Source organism: Ipomoea nil, unplaced genomic scaffold (assembly GCF_001879475.1).
Source record: "Ipomoea nil cultivar Tokyo-kokei standard unplaced genomic scaffold, Asagao_1.1 scaffold0465, whole genome shotgun sequence".
Taxonomy (NCBI): domain Eukaryota; kingdom Viridiplantae; phylum Streptophyta; class Magnoliopsida; order Solanales; family Convolvulaceae; genus Ipomoea; species Ipomoea nil.
In genome coordinates this window covers 941,332-963,371 of record NW_017616893.1, presented here as the reverse complement: position 1 = coordinate 963,371, position 22,040 = coordinate 941,332, and the positions used below count along the sequence as shown (strand labels likewise).

The 22,040-nt window shown below is 32.2% G+C and overlaps 1 protein-coding gene across 1 annotated transcript; it reads left to right on the top strand.

The window, feature by feature from the left end:
• The first annotated feature begins 10,953 nt into the window (after nt 1–10,953).
• On the top strand, nt 10,954–14,713 carry LOC109173057. The gene is made up of 2 exons (XM_019322316.1): nt 10,954–11,545; nt 14,571–14,713. Exons 1-2 carry the CDS (start codon nt 10,954–10,956, stop codon nt 14,711–14,713), a joined length of 735 nt encoding a protein of 244 aa, XP_019177861.1.
• The last annotated feature ends 7,327 nt before the right edge of the window (nt 14,714–22,040 follow it).

Genomic DNA, 22,040 nt, shown 5'->3' with positions numbered 1-22,040 from the left:
CAAATGCTTTCTGAAAAATTATTTGGATAAATTATAGTACGTTGAAATTGTTTATTACTTTATTTACAAAACTTTTTTTTTTTTATTTGGCTGATAAGTCATTATCTAAAAACTTCCTTAATATTCATATTACATAATGATATAAATATATTCGGTGAAGTTATACTATATGCTTTGTGAATGATATAAAATATGATAACATAGCTTCCTAAAACACAAAAGTATGTACTTATGACATCGATATATAAATTTTATTTGTTGACATTAAATTAACTAATATAAAAATTAAATAGTAATTAGTTTGAATAAATTTTGATTGAGTTAATACCCAAAATCGTCCTCAACTATAGTGGTTTTTCTCAATTTCGTCCTAAACGACTTTGGTGACCTAATATCGTCCCAGACTTTTGTGTTTCGCTCAATTTAGTCCTAGACTTTTGTGTTTTTACTCAATTTAGTCCCTCATTTGTTATTTTGTCCATTTGGTGTTAAATAAATAGACAATTCAGTAATTTTAATATTGGCATCTCTTTACTCATAGACATGTGAACTGCGAAATCCATTTTTTTTTTTTACGAATTACTCCTAAAACTGCGAATATAAAATTTAATTTGCAGGTCCGGGAGTAATTCTGGGTGTAATTCGTACAAGAAAGAGGAATTTCGCACTTCACAAGTTGAAAGTAAAGAGAGATCAATATTGACATTACTGAATTGTCCCTTAATTTAACACCAATTTGACGGAATAACAAATGGAGGACTAAATTGAGCGAAACACAAAAGTCTGGGACGATATTAGGTCACCAAAGTCGTTTAGGACGAAATTGAGAAAAACCACTATAGTCGAGGATGATTTTGGGTATTAACTCAATTTTGATTATATGAATTAGACACATAAGACAAACAAAAAAAGAAATTATAAAGAATTTAAATGAATATTTTTGTTTATATGGATGTATATATTGGAGATCACAAAAGGTGGCGGAAGAAATTATAAATAAATAATTTAAAATTGAGATTGTTAATTTGTTAGTTAATTAAATCTAAGAGTTAAAATGGAAGGAAATGAATATATTTGTTTATAAGCACGTATATATTGGAGATCACAAAAGGTGGCCTTCGTCCATATAGTGGGATTGGACCCACACTTTGTAATTTTCTTATTATTTTCAAAGATTTTCTTTTTCCCCTTTGTGTGTTTTGGGAATATGAGAGCATACATTTTGCAGCTTTATATTTTTACATATCACTCTTTGAATGACAGAAGACAAAGCTACAAATTCAAGAATAAAGTACTAAAGGAGAAGAGGGTGGAAATTAAAGAACAACACAGAATTGAATGATAATATAATTTTTTATTTTTTATTTTTTGAAAGAGAATGATAATATAGTTAAAGCGCAAAACAATCATCTTTTTGCCATTGTTTTAATTTATTATTATTATTATTATTATTATTATTATTATTATTATTATTATTATTATTATTTCACACAATTCTGTTTAATTTGCAATTAAATTTTACTTTGGGGGGGGGGGGGGGAGATTTGCAATTAAATTTATAATTAAATTAGACAAAGATGATTATTTTGTTATTGTTATATGTTTTTTTTTTTTGGGAAAATGACACTTTTTCCCCCTGAGTTATATACCTATAGCATTTTTTCCCCCTAAGTTATTGAAGTGGCTGTTTTTCCCCCTGAAATATTAAATGGACATATTTACCCTTAAACTAAATATTTAATTTATTTTTTTCTCCAACAAATTATGACCATAATTTGGTTCAAACTAAACAAACACTATAGCAACCAAACCGAAATATTCCAATTACAATTTAGAATCGAAATTCGATATTTAGAGTTTATTAAAATCGTGAACCGGAACGGACGATTCATGTTCCGAAAAAAAATAAAATACATTTATTGTTGAATTTAGACTATTTTAAAATAAAAAATAAAATTTTAAAATAAAGACGGTTCAAAACCGCGAATCAGATCCGGAACCGCCGGTTCACGGTTCAAGATTCAATTTTTTGATACATAATTTTAATAAATTGACATTTAAATATTGGGTTCTAGATCTGAATTATAACCGTAAACTATTAATTCGATTGCTTTAGTATCCGGTTCAATTCAAATCGAACCGTGGTCATCCCTACGTATACGCAATAATTTGTTGGAGTAGTAAAATAAATAAAATGTTTACTTTAAGGGTATAAATGTCAATTTAATATATCAGGGGGGAAAAAGCACCACTTTTAGAATAATTGAGGGGGCTAATGTGCTTACCTAAATAATTGAGGGGGAAAAAGTGCTATAAGTATATAACTCAGGGGTAAAAAGTGCCATTTTCCCTTTTTTTTAAAAAAATTTTTTGATAAAATTTAAAATTCATCAATAATTATAAAGTATATATATACTCACGCTACTATTAGTAAAAATAATAAGATATCAGCGGCAGTGTGGAAACAACCTCTCAAAGTGAGGGGGTTCCTTTTGCGCAGTGAACAAAGGTCTAGCCTCTGTGGTTCATGTTCAGTTGAATTACCATGATTTACATCCTCGCAAAAACTTTGTCGGGTCGGGGTGTGTGGGGTCCTTAAGGTTGGGGTTCAACCTTTGGAAGAATAATATATGATGGAATATATTTTAAAATAAATTACTAAATTATACTGCTCTAATTGATTGTCTCATCTACTTTTTGCACGGATTTTAATACAATATAACAAATGTTACTAACTTTCTAATTTTGTCCCTCAAAAGTAGGTTTTATTTGTACAAAGTATAATTGTACTTATCTCTAAAAATTTGAAAAGTTAAAAGAGTAAATTGAAAAATGTAGGGTGATAGTTATGTTCAATTTTAAAAAAATAACGCTATTTTAAGACAAATTAAAAGGGAAAGTAAAACAGATAAAATGAGACCAACTAATCAAATTTATCTAAGCATTGAAAGGCTTAGAGGTGTCACGCCACTTGTCTTAGAGAGACACCATTTTATTCCAAAGTACCAAAAAGCAACTCTCTGTCTGTCTGCTATTCTACCCTTACCCTAGCATTATTGGCCTCCTTTTCAGTCTCTCTATCCCTCTCTTTGTCATCCTTTTTCTTAAAACATTAATCCAACATTTCGGCTCCTAAATTAATCTGGAACCAGATATGCAATAAGTTTTATACTTAACGTTGCTTATAAAATTTAACATTTGTACTGTTCAATATTCTAAAATTTATTGATATCTATATTTCTTGTCTTTTCATAAATATTACGTATGGTCAACTCTAATTTGCAAAATGCAACTATTTATGATATGGTGACTAATATAGAGAAGTTTTATTAGGGATGTCAATTAGCTAAGCTCATTGAATTTTGGGCCAACCTTGTTAGACAATTAGATTTATTAGGCTAATTTTTTTTTATATTTATTATTAATTTATTAACCCTAAAATCTTGGTCTCAATTAAAATTTTTGACATTTTAAAATTAATATATTAACTTTTTAATTTTAGCAAACTATCACATTTACATTATAAATATAAAACATCATTTAATAAATCTAAATCTCCAATTTCCAATACCAACTCAAAAATATAATGTAACAATTGTTGAAATTTGTATAAAATATATCATTTATTTATTTACATTTGTACTATAATAATCATAATAAGTTTTTATTTTATTATTATTTATTTTCATAAAATTAACTTGTTTTCTAATAAATAATAAATAATATATATATATATATATATATATATATATATACATATATACATAATAAAGTTCAAATGCGGCGGGGTCTTCCCGTGCGGCGGTGCGGCAGAATTCCAGAATACACCAACAGTGTTAACAATATGCACCAACAGTGTTAGGAAAACACACCACAATGAAATGCAATAAAATATCACAGAATACACAACAGACTCAAAAAAATACACCATATAACTCACCACCCCCAATGGTGTATTTCTGAACAGTGTATGGTGTTTTTACTCACACCTAATGGTGTGTGTTTGGTGATGCAGGGTTCTGTTTACTCTGTTTTTGTGGTGTATTTTCCTAACGTTGATGGTGCATATTTGTTGAACTATTGGTGTTGCCGCACCGTAAGACACTGCCGCACCTGAACTCGCATATATATATATATATATATATATATATATATATATATATATATATATATATATATATATAAGAGATCAAATGCGGTAATAAGCTTCAGGTAAAAGATGTGTTTAATCTCAGCCCTTGATCTAATCAAAATCAACAGCCTAGATTGAAGAAAACTTGAAAAAATGTGGTGACAATTTGATGTTTTGGCATATTGGTCAAACTTAAGGTGCGTAGTTTTGTGCTTAAGGTGTGTCGTTTTCCTTCTTAAGGTGCATGGTTTCTGTGCTTAAGGTGCGATAGTTTCCTTCTTAAGAACTTAAGGTGCATTTTTTGTTGAAACTTAAGATGCGTCAGTCTAAAGCTTTAGGTGCGTTGTTCTCCTTCTTAAGGTGCGTCGTTTTCCTTCTTAAGGTGCGTAGTTTCTGTGGTTAATGTGTCAGTTCTTCAGTTGAGAACTTAAGGTGTGTTTTTTGTTGAAACTTAAAGTGCGTCATTCTAAAGCTTTAGGTGCGTGTTTCCATAGCTTAAAATGCGTCGTTTTCCTTCTTAAGGTGCGTATATTTAAATCTTAAGGTGCATCAGTTTAAACTTAATGTGCGTTGTTTTATACCTTAAGGTGCGTAATTTTATATCTTAAGGTGCATATATCAGTTTGAGATAGTTGATTATTTGTCTGCATGTTGGCAGAAGAGCGTTTAGGTCGTGTTTACTTCTCGTCCCTAAACTACAATTGACGTTGCAAATTTGTCCCTAATGTTTTGATAGAAAAAAAGAAGAAATTTGTAACGTTAGTTATAGCATAGGGACGAGAGTTGAACACAAGCAACAAGTAGGGATAAGAGTTGAACACAAGCAACAAGTAGGGATGAGAGTTGAACACAAGCAACAAGTATGGACGAATCCTACTACAACTAACCTATAAGGTTGATCCTAAATATCTACTATACTAATAAGAGCCCAAGAGAGTTAGGCCTATAATGAGTAGAAAAAATGGCGGTCACAGATTTTAATCAAATGAATGGCTCAGATTAATTAAAAGATTGATCAGATTTAAATTTTACACTAAAATTTCCTAAAATACCCACACACCGTTACTAATTCCGTTAAAATTTTAAGAATTGCCGTTAGTTCACCGTTAACTTACTCATTGATTTCAATAAAAAAATGTCTTAGGTTCGAACCTCATCCCAATCAAAGTTGGCATAATTAGTACTCTATTTTACTCTTATTAAATCATATAAATAATAATTTAGTAGTTACAACAAAAAAATAATACATATGTATTTCTTTAATTTAGAATTATGTGTCCACAATGCCTTTATTCAAAAAAAAAAAAATTATTCATTATCAATCAATTAAATAAGAGAAATAATTTATTTTCAAAAAAAAAAAAAAGAGAAATAATTTTATTAGTTATATTGTCTTTATTTTTTCTTCAATATAAAAATTCTTTATATTCAAATTTATTAATTGATTATATTCGCTACATTATCCTTACAATGTCTTTATTCAGTGAAAAAAAATTTATTAATTATCAATAAATTAATTAAAAGAAATATTTTCATTAGTTATATTGTCTTTATTTTTCTCAAATGTAAAAATTTTTACATTCAAATTCATCAATTGATTATATTCACTACATTATCTATTATCTTTTTTGTGCACTATTTTTATAATTAAATATCAAAGTTATAATACAAAATAATGCTATATATATTTATTTACCAAGTATTTTATTAATACCATGAAAAAATTAAAAAAATATAATTAATAAAGTCAACCATATTAACTACTTGAGAGATTTTGTGACAACGAGAGTATTCAAATCACACAATAAATTGAAGTGAGAACTACCTCGCAATGTCCTTGTTTGACAATCAGCAGTTAGCGGTTAACGTTAGCGGATTATACTAGCGGATTTGACCAGCGAATTTATTTAATTATTAACATTGGGTAGAAAAAATGACCGCCAAATTATTAAATCAAATGAATGGTTCATATTGTTCAGGTTTTAATTTTTTCTTTTAAGATTTTCTAATTTATCCTTAATTATATGATTATCCATTTAACTTTTCCGTTAATTCATCGTTAGTCTAAGTCTAATATTAAAGTCTAATATAGAATTATAACTACACCATTAATCTAATTCTAATATTAAAGTCTTAATAGAACTTAATCACAAATCCTAATGTCGAAATCTCCTCAAACAATATTAGTATATATTTAATATTTTATGTCCTAATTTTTATTTGTTCTCCCTTATGTCCCATATTTGGTTTCAACGATACCTATACAATTATTTTATTGACAATTATAATCAATCTTGACTATATTATCTTGCATTTGTAAACTTAGAATTACCTATTTAACCCGCACGGGCTTAGCTCAATGGTTTAGTGGGTAGTGTTTGGGAGAAAAGACGAAGGTTTGAACCTCGGCGGCGGCAGTGCGGGAATTATGTCCAAAGTGGGCAGATTCCTTGTGCGTATCAGCATTTGGCCCTGTCTGCTGAACCATTGAGTCACCGTGATTTACAATTTCCCACAATGCTCTGTCGGGTCGGAGTGTGGGGGGCCCTTGGGGTTGGGGACTCAACCTTTGGGAGAAGAATTACCTATTTAAATACGCAAATTCAACCTTCAATTATCTATGCATGAACAATTTCAATATAATCCTGTCTTAATATACTTTAAAGTACTTATTTAAAAAAAAAGAATTGGGCATTATCCCAATCGCGCAATGCGCGTAAAAAACTAGTGAGTTAGATAAGGTCGATCCAAACAATAAAAGTCTTAACCCCACTCGACCCACATTCCCAAAAAAAACCTATTTTTTTTATTCAATTTCTTTAATTCAGAATTATTATATTTATTAATTTATGTATTTATTTTTATTATAATAAGTTACATATCTAAAATTATTTATTTATATATTTTTATTATAATCATCATTAATCTTTATAGCTACGATAAATTGTACGTAGTAATATATAATTTTATTTTAATATAACTAATAATTATATTATCATTAAAATTACTAATATTTTATAAGAAATAACTTAGCAATAGATTTATGTTTATGTTTTTAACAATAAACCAAAAAAAAAAAAAAAAAAATTTCTAGTACTAAAAATTTTTTTTTTTTTAACTTTCAACCAAATAGAAAAAGTTTGAGCTCGAGCTGAACTTGACCTCAAACGTTTTAGGCTCGTGACTCGTCGAGCCATGCACACACACTCACACACAAAATTATAGTTGAGCGGCTCGCAAACCGCTTGGTCGAAGCTCGGCTCGAGTTCGGTCAACTTCAAGCTCAAGCCAAACTCGAGTCGGCTCATTTCATAACCGAGCCGAGCTCGATCTTTAGATTTTGAACTCGATTCTACCTATTGTTTATCAAACTCGAGTTTGAGCCAACCCGAACTCAAACTCGGCTCGACTCGTTTACACCCCTATGTCAAACTAGTAGAAAGAATAAATGGAAGATATGCCCAAACCAAAGAGAGTTTGACAACAAACTTAACCAACAGAGTATAATAGACCAAGGTTGATCAATTTCGGTTGCTTTAAAAAAATGGTAGATACAAGTCTTATAGAAAACTTGTAGCAAAATCAGCATATAAGACATACCCTCAGTAGAGGTCAATAAATCGGAAAAGATATAACTAGAGGAGGTGACTAGATCATAAGAGTGAGACTCTTGGCATACTAAATGACTTAGAAGAGATAGATATAATTGGCAGTCATATTCACAGAAGATATGGAAGACATATGATGACTTTGTTAGTTATTAGGGAGAAGATATGGAAGACATATGATGACTTTGTTAGTTATTAGGGAGAAGTGTCAAATAGGCCCATGTACTATTGTCAAGTGCTCAATTCTCACCATAAACTAAATTAAAGGCTAATTAACCGCACTTACCTACTAAATTTGTTCAATTAGCTTTTTTTTTGCAGGTAATTGACTTTTTTTTGCAGGTTACCAATTCAATTATTAAAAAAATAATTTCAAAATAATTTAAAAATTATTAAAAAAAAAAAAAATACAGCCACCGGCTGTCCGGCGAGGACAGCCGGTGGCTGTATTCTTTTTTTTTTTTTTTTTTTAATTTTATTTTATTTTTTATTTTTTTTTATTTTAATAATTAAATAGGTAACCTGTTATTAACCTCTAAAAAAAGTCAATTAAACAAATTTAACTCATAGATGGACCTATTTGACACTTAATTTAGTTCGTGGTGAAAATTGAGCACTTCGCAGTAGTAGATGGGTCTATTTGACACTTGTGCCTAGTTATTATTATAAACTAACATAAACTCAAAGAAACTTAAATCATAAGAAATCTCGTAATAATAAAAGTTTTAAGATCATCTGAATATCTCTTGCTATAGTTGAAGTAATTGTCTTTGGTATGATAAGACTTGCAGAATAACGTTGGTATTGGAATATGAACACGAGAGATGTGGGAGGACACTTTTGCTTAGAAACACATGTGCCCTCATTATAGACGTATATTCAATTAAAGTCAAACTGAATATCTGAATATCCTAAATTATCTAATTTAGGAAAATCAATTATTGACTTAATCATTCACTTGCACCACAACCACTACTTAATAAATAAATAAATAAATAAATAAATAAATAAATATATATATATATATATATATATATATATATATATATATATATATACACACACACACACACACATATATACATATACTTACAGCCTTCATTGATCGAGGAAAAAAGAAAAACTCAACTTTAGAGGAGATCTACGTTAGTAGAGTCAATGGTTAAAATGAAAGAGATGTTTCAACAACTAACACAAACTAGCGATATACTAGAAAAAAAAAAGATATTAGAATGAAGGAGAAGATATCTATTGACAAAGTCAGAAGTTTAGTAGAGGTATAATAGTCAAGATCAGTAACCAAAAGGGTAGCTCAAGTGCTAAAAGAGCTTCTTTGTAGGGATGAGTCTAAAGATAACTCAGATTTGATTTTCACAAGTAATAATTCTTTTTGGACCAGTTCTCATGTCTCTCAAAACGAACGGAAATTAATCAGGTGGACCCGAAACACCTCGTAGTTTACCAAAAATAATAATAGTCAAGATCAGTAGACACAGTTTGAATGTTAGCAAAGATAAGATAGGTTAGAAGAATTTTCTACTTAACTCCCAAAAAACATACATGAGTACAAGGAATAGAATAAAATGTGATGATGGACCAATAGAAATATTTGGTCAATTGCACTTTTCATATATAAAGCCTCATATTGTGCTGAAAAATAAGGTAGGTAGTATGAACATATTTTATAGTTGCATATAATTTTTATAATAAATTTATTTATTTTAAAAAATATTTTATAATGTTCATAATAATAATCTATATCTATCTATCTATACTTCTATACTATATATATAAAAACAAAAATTCTCCATTTTAACTTCTCGCCCAAATTAGATCTATACTATTAAGATTTGCGTAATATTGTAAAATATTAATATTTCATACTTTCCTATTCGTACTACAATTCTACATTTCTATTCTAATATTATAAAATTATAAAATTGTGTAATACAATTCCTAATAGAATATATTGTTTCCTACTTTCATATTCTACTACAATTCTACATTAAAATTTCTATTCGTAATACAATACAATAATATTAAAATTCATATTTCTATTCAACAATATTATATTATTTCTTTTCCCATTAAAAATTATATTCTCCATTATTAGTTTTATAATTCTTCGTTAATTCTCTATTAAATTTACTAAATTTCAAACTCGCATTAAAACTAAATTGCCTGGCTGACTTATTAAGATTTAAATAAAAAAAATCCTTAAAAACATGTCTACTTAATTCCTCGGCCTGTATCTTCCGACAATCACATAGAAGAAACATAATTCCATACAACACTGATAAACCCAGTTAAAATCAAACTCAATCTCCCAACTCCATGTTGTACTCAAACACTCCTAAATCACCTATAAATATAGCCCAAAACCCAGCACTCCATCACCCAGACTGAAACAGAAGATTGAGGAAGAGAAATTTGAATCAATATACAATTATATAAATTATAACAACATATATTATATTGTGCACTCTATTTAATATTAAAAATACAAAAATATTAAAATTCCTATTTCTATTTTTCCGTCATTACTCAATATTGAATCAATGATATTTAGTTTACTCCAATCTATTTATTCGACTTTTGTTATTTACTTTTCATTATTTATAAATAAACTATTTTATTTTTTTTGTTTTTTTTTTTCCTTTTAAGAGTTGATGTTATCGGATTCAGATAAAAAATAGTTTGCTTTGGTGGAGTTGGAGAAGTTGTTATCTTTGTGGGGAAGAGCCTGAAGGACTTTTCAGAAATGTCAATTTCAGATGAAACTAGCATAAGTTTGAGTGAAAGCATGTTGATAGCTAAAAGAGTTGACGTATGACAAGAAATCGTTGAAGACAAAGCATGAAACATTGGTAAAACAATTGATCGATGAGCAAAATAGTGTTTACGACTCTGTGATGAATGATATTGATTCCAATGGAGGTGGATTGTTCTTTGTGTGTGGTTACGGAAGAACAAGCAAGACGTTCGTGTGGAGAACATTATCCGCAAAGATAAGGAGCCACGTTGATATTGTTTTGAATGTTGCTTCCAGTGGAATAGCATCTTCGCTCTTGCAGGAAGGCAGAACGACGCATTCCAGATTTGCTATACCATTATCCTTGAACGAAGATTCCATCCCACGTGCAATATATCCAAGGCAGTGACCTTGCTGAGCTTATAATAAGGAGAAAATTGATAATATGGGATGAAGCACTGATGACGCATAAACACTATTTTGAGGCTTCGGACAAAATCATGAGGGATCTATTGAGGTTCGCCTTACCGGGTAGTGCTGAAAAGACTTTTGGTGGAAAGACAATAGTTTTGGGCGGCGATTTTAAACAGATCCTACCTGTTATTTCGAAAGCAACAAGACCAGTAGTTGTCGGAGCAAATATTAGTTCTTCATACCTGTGGACAAATTGCAAGGTATTAAGGCTCACCAAGAACTTGAGATTACAGACCTTAGCTTCAAAGGAAGATAGACAGACGGTTGATTGGTTTTCAAAATGGATTGCAGACATCGGAGATGGGATTACAAGGGTTGTAAATAGAAGTTCATTTGAGATCGATATTTCGGCACAGTTTTTGTTGAAGTGTGAACACAATCCCATAACAACTATAGTGGAAAGCACATTCCCAAGCTCAGGATATGGCATGTTTGATGAGTCACAACTAGAAATTCGAGCGATCCTCTCGCTGACTTTAGATGCCGTTGATCAAATTAATCGGTACATATGCGACATGAATACTGCAAAAGGACGAATATATTTAAGTTGTGACTCTTTGTGTAAGGCGGAATCAGACAGTGAAAATCTATTAGAAGTACACACTCCTGAATTCTTAAATAGTTTGAGATTGTCGGGTCTTCATAATCATTCATTAACATTAAAGGTCGGTGCACCTGTTATGTTATTGCGGAACATAGACCACTCTCTTGGTCTTTGTAACGAGACGCGACTCATCATCACAAGATTGGTAGATCATATTGTCGAAGCAAAACTAGTTAATGGGACACATGAAAGAACCAAAGTTCTTATTCCCCGAATGTCTCTCACTCCTTTTGATACGAGATTGCCCTTCAAGTTCCAGCGTAAACAATTCCCATTGATGCTTACATATGCCATGACTATCAACAAAATCTAAGGTCAAACACTAACTCACGTTGAATTATTGCTAAAAAAAACTGGTCTTTAATCACGGACAATTGTACGTGGCTTTCTCTCGAGTCACCCATCCTGATGGCCTGAAGGTGTTAGCTCTAGAAAGGATGGGCAAGGTGTTGCGACTACCAATGTCGTCTGTTGAGATTAACAAGAACAAGATAAATAATAATGGCAGAAAGGTAAAGAAGACAAGATTTACGTGGTTCGGCAATGTGCCTACATCCACGGGAGTGAAACGATTCTTATATTCATAGTGATGGTGATAGTGGTGACACGACTCATAGGGATACAACCAATATATTTATAGGCATCTAATCCTTATACAATAGGTTTACCCGTTTCACTCCTACTCTTAGTATGAGAAAAACACTTATTCCTAATCCATATATGAGACAAACTCAACAATCTCCACCTTCGCGAATATGTTCTTTAGGAGAAAAGATAACTCAACAAATCTCCACCTTGACGAATATGCTCTTTATGAGAAAAGACTTATCTCACCATCTCCACCTTCACATATATGCCCTTTAGGAGAAAAGACTTCTCCACCTTCGCAAATATGTCCTTTAGGAGAAAAAGATAACTCAACAAATCTCCACCTTAGCAAATATGTCCCTTAGGAGAAAAGACTTATCTCACAATCTCCACCTTCACAATTATGCCCCTTAGGAGAAAAAGACTTATCTCACATATACACATGGGTAGGAACAACCATGCTCATCCCAACTAGCCAGCCACATGCATACGCAGCATCAAACGTTACCCAGTGCATGTACACGAACCGCTTTGTTCCAAGCCATTCGCCCCTCAGCCGTCGACCTGATATACCGCCGCGACTCATGCTAACTGCCCCGTTCAGCTAACTTCCCGCATCCGGCCCATACCAGATCCATATCCCCTCCTGGTATCCACGCTGCCCCAACACAACAGCGCCCCTGCAAAGTCACACTAAATCCGTGTGCCTTGCCCAATGCTCCACTAACCAGCAATTACCACTGGCCAGCAACACGCACAACGCAGCATCAAACGTTTCCCAGTGCATGTTCCCGAACTTCTTCATCGTCCCGAGAAGTCCTCCCATACCAGCCGTGACTCATGCCAAGTCCCGGTCCATACCGATACCATATCGGCCCTAACCAGTGCCATACCGGCACATACCGAGCCCATATAAGCCCATACCGATACCAGCTGAGACTAATGACAAGCCCAGCCCATACCGAGCCAATATTGACCCATACCGATACCGATACCGATACCGATACCAGGTCACGACCCCTCCTGGTATCCGCGCTGCCCAACACTACAGCGCCCCTCACCACTTTCTCATCTAGCATCTAGAAACACCCAACAAGTCCAAACAATGTTCGAACTTGTTACTAGTTACCGCTAGAACATCACCTTCACTATAATAAGAGTCATCAGCACGTACCACGTCCGTAGCTTCCTGCTTCTTCAACTCCTTCCAATCAGCCTCTTCCAGATTTGCTGGATTTTCCGCCCTCAAGGTTTTCAGAAGGCCCTGATATGCCAACAAATCCTTTACCCTAGACCGCCATAACCCAAAATTCCCTATACTATCAAACTTTGATACCTCGAATTTTGTACTTGAACTAGCCATCTCAACTATGCTCTGATACCAATTTGTTGAGATTAACCAAGAACAATAAATAATAATAATGGCAGAAAGGGTAAAGAGGACAAGATTTACGTGGTTCGGCAAAGTGCCTACATCCACGGGAGTGAAACAATTCTTATATTCATAGTGATGGTGATAGTGGTGACACAACCCCTTAGGAATACAACCAATATATTTATAGGCATCTAATCCCTATACAATAGGTCTACCCGTTTCACTCCTACTTCTAGTATGAGATAAACACTTATTCCTAATCCATATATGAGACAAACTCAACAATCTCCACCTTGGCGAATATGTTTTTTTTAGGAGAAAAGATAACTCAACATCGTCTACAAAGAGGTTTTCAATAATGTGTAAATATAATCGATGATATTATGTTTTCTTTTTAAATGACAAAATTGCTATATATCTAGACAAAAATATATCCTTTATACAAATGACAAAATTACGCATAACAATTGTCAATTGGAACAAATGAAAATAATTGATTTTGATGAGAACAATGGAGACATAATATGTGTCGCTTGTTTTATGTTTAATCGTCTTATATATTTTAATATTACAATTTGTTTAGTAGTTTGCAATTTTATTTTATTTTACATTATTGGGTATTTTTCTGTGAAATATTACATTCTAACATTTTAATAAAGAGTCTTTAATTATTATTGATATAATAATTAAAAAATAATATATTTTGTAAATATAATAATTTAGAAAGTAATATATGTTAAAAACATATATATTTGAAAAGTTGTATATTTAATTGTGAAAATAGATATTAAAAAATTGTAGTGAAGAGAACTGAAAAGAATTGATAATAAAACAGATATAAAGTAGTCAAATATTTTTCTTTATTATATAGGTAATAAATAGGTTTTAAAAATTAAATAGATTTTGTTAATAAAAATAAAAAATTTCCTACTAAAAATATATAATAATTTAGAAAGTAATAAATATTTTACAAAAGAAAACCTGATCGTTGACATTTTTTATTTAATAATGAAGTGACATGTCCTCATTCATTGTAGGTGTATTAGATCTATACATCAGCGTCAATGTATCAAATATTTTTCCTAAAGTTAATACCGATGACTGCATTGCAAAGGCAGGAAGCGGAGGCCTTACTAGAAATATGGGCGATCATGCATGGATTAAGCCTGGCTTGGGATAAAGGCTTTTGACGTGTGATTGTGGAGAGTGATGTTAAGCATGCCTTTGGTAACCAAGAAAATTAATAGGCAATTCCCATAAAAAGTCGAACTTGAAACTATGTAATTATTAATAAACTAATTATTTGATTAATTTGACTACGTGTTTCGTCTTTCTGTAGGAGCTGTATATTTAATTTCTTAGTTTGAACTGGTTAGCTATGGGTAACTTAGATTGTATTGTCTCCTATTGGTTCTTTGCCGGCTAATATCACAAGACGGACTTCACCTAGAACACACTTCTGATAATGACTATGAACTTTCTGGTAAATCAAAATATAGTCAACTTATTAATTGATAACAAAACTGAAAATATCATTATAATTGAAGACTAAAATTGAAATTAATTATTTGAAAATATCATCATGAATAACGTGTACGTGGACCATCTTTTACATATAATAATATATATTCAAATTACTGCTACCTTTTAATCACTGTACTTTAATTTTTCTTTGATTTAACTTTCTCATTGATGAGTATAGTGGATGATTACTTCCAATGAGTGAATGATGAAAGTGGAAAAGGATAAAACCCAAAAGTGAAAACCTTTCAATTGGTCAAGTCATCATTCATCAAGGTATCCTTAGTCTCAAAGACAATGGACCAGGCTTCCTTCTCACCACATCATTATATTGTGCTTTAATTTGCATTTCATTCTTCCATCATTGCCTACCTGGCTACCTGGCCTGCTGCATTTATCTACAATTGTCATCCTATCGATTAGGGTTCATTTGCATTGTAAACTCTGATCCAAAAAATATGTATATGTAGTTTACACATTTTGTATTTATAGTTAATAATTTATGTACTTGACACATATGTAGGTACATAATATGTTAAATGCAAACATATAAGATATTAATTAACATGTTATGTGTCTGCAGTTAACATATTCTGTACCTACAGTTTTAAAAACACATAAGATGTTGGTTAACATGTTATGTGTCTGCATTACGTTAACATATTTTGTGCATACAATTAACAATTTATGTGCCTGTAGTTATCATGTTATGTGTCTGTAATTACCATGTGATGTACCTTCAATTTATTTACAGGTATATAAACGGTTAACTACATATACAAAATGTGTCAACTACAAGTACAAAATCTAAAAGTTATTTTTGGGTCAGGGTCTACAATGCAAGGTAAACTCTGGTCCATGGTGTAATTTGCCATTTATCTATCTATAATATCAACTTCCCTTTGATGCATATATATATATATATATATATATATATATATATATATATATATATATAGATCAGTTCACGTGCGAAGACTCCCCAGGTGATAGATTGGGTGAAATCTGAGCTGTTGATCTAATGTAGATCAACGGCTCAAATCAAGAAAAATTATTAAAAAAACAAAAATGCACTATCGGTCTTCCCATCTCTAAAGCACAACTTCAAGCATAGGATAGTATGACTGGACATCAAGTTTACAATATGGTGAATTTTTCATTTCTCTCAAATATTCTAAAGCGGTTTGTTCTTGAGAAGTTTGAGGAAGCGCTGCAGATTTTTGATAGGATGAAGTTCGTTGGTTGCAAACCTGATACACTTTTCTATAATGCCTTGATTCATACATTAGACATGGCTCACCAAATAAAAGAGGTTGAAAATGTATTCAAAGTTGGAATGCAGATAAATTGTGTCAAACCAAACACTTCAAGATATAAAACCACGCACCTTAAGTTATAAAACTACGCACCTTAAGGTATAAAACAACACATCTTAAGAAGGAAAACAACACCCCTTAAGAAGGAAAATCACAGACCTAAAGCTTTAAACCGATACACGCATCTAAAGCTTTAGGCCAACGCACCTTAAGTTTAAACAACTGACGCACCTTAACACAGACCAAGCACCTTAAGAAGGAAAACCACGCACTTAAAGCTTTAGACCGACGCACTTTAAGTTTCAACAACTGACGCACCTTATGCACACAACACAAAAACCACACACCTTACATTTGACCTAGACGAAAAAAGAAAATTACCATCGCGTTTTTAATCCTTGTTAATCCTGGACGTTGATCTTGGCAAGATCAATCACTCTCATCTCACCCCACGTTCGCACCTGAGCACACCATCTATATATATATATATATATATATATATATATATATATATGAGATATCTGAGCCTTTGATATGTCCAGATCAACCGCTCTAAAAAAGAGCACTTCTAATATAAATGACGCCATCTTCTCCAGTAAACCATCTCTGATCTATTGTATTTGCTTTTTATTCAAGTCATGGAAGACACATAATTGTCTCCTGGAAGGCATAACAATATACAATGGGAAGCACAACAATATGCTATAGAAGGCTCAACAATGTGCACTTAAAGGCAAAACAATATGCACTTCGGAGGGACAACAATGTGCTCAAGAAAGCTCAATAATGTGCCTCTGAAAGGCTCACAATGTATAGTCTATGGCAAAACAATATTTGCTTCGAAGGCACAACAAAGTGCTCTGAAAGGCACAACAATATGCTTTGGAAGGCTAAAAAATGTGCTTTGGAAGGTCAACAATGTATACTGGAAAACACATCAGTGTGCTTTGGAAGACACAACATTGTGCTCTGCAAGAAGGAAAAAATGCTCTGAAAAAAAAAAAAAATTTACTCACACAAAATTATCATAATACCACCACATTTTTTAAGTAGCTTCATTCATGACCCTTGATCTGGACTGGATCAATAGATGAGATTAAACCCTATTTTTCATCTAAGGAAAGGTTTTCACCTGATCTGTTATATATATATATATATATATATATATATATAGAGAGAGAGAGAGAGAGAGAGAGAGAGAGAGTTGAGTTTAAATAAGGACCACTATATTATAGAGGACCGTTAGGACTGATGTAGTCGTGTGCCATTAATCTGTATGTCGTGTGCATAGGTTTGTTAATTAATAAAGCCTGGGACCGAAAGATGATGTTTACATGTATTCTTGTATGTCATTGTGTATTAAGTTGTGTGCCTGATACTAATTTACCATGTGCGCGTAATCATTCCGCACAGTCCTCTATACATTGTTGTCCTCATGTGAACTCAACCATATATATATATATATATATATATATATATATATATATATATATATATATATATATATATATAGGGAAGAGATCAGGTGCGGGAATAGCTTCCCGTGCGGTTGGACGCACATTAAGCATTAAACTAATGCACTTTAAGTAGACAATACACACACATTAAACACACAAACAAAACACCTTAAGAACACAAATCATGTACCTTAAGAACACCAACCACGCACCTTAAGCACATAACAAAGCACCTTAAGAACACAAATCACGCACCTAAGGTTTTAAAAATGGTTTACTTTAAGTTTCACATAACTGACGCACCTTAAGCATACAAATCACGCACCTGAAGATGAAAACAACGCACATTAAGAAGGAAACACACGTACCTAAGTGTCAGCAACTATTCACATTAAACACAAACACACGCACCTTAAGCACAAAACTCACGCACCTTAAGCACAAAACTCACACACCTTAAGTACAAAACCACGCACCTTAAGCACAAAACTCATGCACCTTTTGGTAATCTAAACGTTGATTTAAGCAAAATCAGTGGTTCCCCTTTCACCGCACAACCGCACCTGGGACCCTCAATCGCACAGGAACCCATATATATATATATATATATATATATATATATATATATATAGGATAAGGATCCTGAGAGAAAAATATCATAGGAGCCTTACATCTTTAAAAATTCAACAGATCTTATCAAATTTTTAAAATAATTGATGACATTTTCGTAATTATCATCAACTTCTCTATGCAAACTTTAACACTTAAAATATGCAATCTTTAACAACTAAATATGCAAACCTGGCAAATTTTATATCATCAACGAAAAAGTTAAATTTTAAATCTAAACTATAAATGCTAGACCTTATGTAGTAAAAAGTGAACCACTAAACTAAATAAAACCAACAACTCAATCATAAACTCTAAAATCGAAACCCTAAGTGCAATGAACTTTGACATTTTTGCAAGTGCAATCTTTTAATACTAAATATGCAAAATGTTAATACTAAATGTGCAAAATGTTAATACTACATGTGCAAACCTGAAAAAGTCTGAGAATTGCATATTTTAGTGTTCAATTTTGCATAGTAAAATTGGTGATAATTACGAAAAAGACACCGCATTTTTTTTTTTAATTTGATCTGATCCGTCCGATTTTTCTTGGTGTAATGTTGAGATTGGTTCTTATTGCTCTCCTAAGGACTTGTTCTCATTTGATCCTCTCTCTCTCTATATATATATATATATATATATGCCAACTTAATTCCATTATGCACATGCATACTCTTAATGTTCTTTACTTCTTTATATCCATGTCGCGCACTGGATGGTTCTGAGTTCTCTCCTGGGCGGCCCTTCGTATGAGAGTGTGCCCATTTATATATATATATATATATATATATATATATATATATATATATATATATATATATATATATATAAAATCGCGTTCAGGTGCGAGCTGCTCGTCCAGGAGAGAACTGAGAACCATCCAACGCGCGCCACGTGTCCAGATCTAAGTGCACCTAACGTTATAACTAGGTGCACCAATAGTTATAGGTAGGTGCATGAATGTTTGCGGGTGGTTTTCACGGGTCCTAACTACCCGCTGAACTTCCGCAAGAACAAAAGCGATGTCAAACAGAACGAACTCAGATCAATGAATGTTAATAAGGAAAATTTACATGCACTTGTAGGTGAAAATAGGTGCATTTGTAAGTGATTTTACCTGCAATTTTTATTTGCAAAGGTGCACCAACTACTTGCCATATAACACATTTACATGAACCAAAGGATACGTGGCGCGCACTGGATGGTTCTCAGTTCTCTCCTGGGCAGCCCTTCGCATGAGAGTGCGCCCTTATATATATATATATATATATATATATATATATATATATATATATATATATATATATAGGGAACGGTTCAGATGAGGGTATAGCTTCCCACGCGGTTGTGCGGTTAGATCTGAGCCGTTGATCAAATCTAGATCAACAGCTCAAATCAATGAAAATTAAAAAAAACGCGTGACTGGAAGTAAGAAGCATAAGCTAAAAATGGTGCACCTTAAGTGTTATATCTTAAGCATAGACTCACGCACATTAAGTACAAAACACATGCACATTAAGTACAACCTCACGCACATTAAGCATAAAACCCACGCACTTTAAATATTAACTCACATACCTTAAGTTTCAACAACTACTGACATTAAGCACAAACTCACGCACATTAAGTACAAAACCCACGCACATTAAGCACAACCTCACGCACGTTAAGCACAAAACCCACGAACTTTAAATATTAACTCACAGACCTTAAGTTTCAACAACTACTGACATTAATCACTAACCTCACACACATTAAGCACAAACCTTATGCACATTAGGCACAAACTCCACTCACATTAAGAACAAATCTCACTCACCTTAAGCACAAAAGCCCAAACTTTAAGTTTTAACAACTAATCACATTAAGCACAACCACACACACATTAAGCACAAAACTCATGCACCTTACGCACAAGACTCACGCATCTTATATACAAAACTCATGCACATTAATCACAGCACCGCTCACCTTAATTTTCACCTAGAAACAAAAATTACAAAATTGCCACCGCGTTTTTTTTTTTTTTTTAAATTTTGGTAATCCTGGACATTGATTTAAGCGAGATGAATGGCCCAGATTAAACCGCACAACCGCACCTGGGCACCCTAACCGCACCCGAAGCTAATTATATATATATATATATATATATATATATATATATATATATATATATATATATATATATATATATATATATATGAGTTCTGGTGCAGAGATGCTCAGGTGAAAAATAAGGTTAGATCTGAGCCGTTCATCAAATCTAGATCAACGGCTCAAATCAATGAAAATTTTTTTTAAAAAAAAAAAACGTGCGTTTTGCATCCATTTTTTTCATGTTTACTCCAAAAATAACATCTCCACCATTTGTTATTATATTGCTCTCATATTTATTTTCTTTTGAATTAGATCATTTTGAATTTGGGAACCAAAAATGGAAAAATTCATTGTACTGTTGATTGAAAAAAAAACTATAATAATGGCGTACCTTTAGAAGAAAAACAACGCACTTTAAGAAGGAAAACAAAACACCTTAATTAAGAAGGAAAGAATGCACCTTAAGAAGGAAGACCACACACCTAAAGCTTTAGACTTATGCACCTTAAGAAGGAAAACCACGTACCTTAAAAATGAAAACCACACACCTAAAGTTTTAGACTGAAGCACCTTAAGTTTCAACAACTGACGCACCTTAAGCACACAAACCACGCACTTTAAGAATGAAAACCACGCACCTTAAGAAGGAAAATCATGCACCTAAAGCTTTTGACTGACACACTTAAGTTAGTTTTCAACCAATGAGGCACCTTAAGCACACAAAAATCACGCACCTTAAGCACAAAAACCACCCACCTTAAGAAGGAAAACCACGCACCTAAAGCTTTAGGCCGATGCATCTTGAGTAGTACCGTTGGACCAAAGAGTCCATTTACCAGGACTGTTCAATGGGTCTATTGAAACCGTTGATATGTTCTGTGACCGTTGAGTAGTATTTGAGAACAATTCTTTGTAAAAAGTGATGACTAATATCAATCGCCAATCATGATTCATCAATAATTATTACAAAATTTTAAATTTGTAATATTTATAAAATCGATATAGTCCTCTTTCTTTTATTTTTTTAACAACTCTCAATTGTTAATCTATCTAAATAAATAAATAACATCGTTGCTTACTTTTTATCTGTTCGCTTATTTTCACCTAAACCTTTGATTAGCTTTACTTTGTAGTTTTGTTACTATCTGAGTCTAAACTCATTGCATTGAAGAAAGGGGGGATCCAAATCATTGGAACATTATATTTGAAAGTATAAAGCTATTAATTGAAAGGAATTTTGCTTCTTTCCTCTTCTTACAAGGAAAGTATCCCTTTATGGATCGGTTGATCAAAGGTTTCGTTACGTGTGAAGAAAACCTCTCTTCCGAGGCCATGTAATGATTTGGTCTGCATGTTCCCTAACAAATATTCAAAAAAGCATCAAAGTGAACATTAAAACCTAGGCACATTAAGACACCTTTGACCCACATTCCTAAAGCTATATCATCACCGATCATTATTACTTAGGTGGAATTTGTTCAACTATAGAGATTAGAATTAAAAT

What these genes read in the sequence shown, in the direction of transcription:
- LOC109173057 (XM_019322316.1), top strand. Translation starts at nt 10,954, where the DNA reads ATGACGCATAAACACTATTTTGAGGCTTCGGACAAAATCATGAGGGAT. An exon ending in GTGTAAGGCGGAATCAGACA is followed by an intron (nt 11,546 to 14,570) that starts GTGAAAATCTAT and finishes CATTCATTGTAG; the next exon opens with GTGTATTAGATCTATACATC.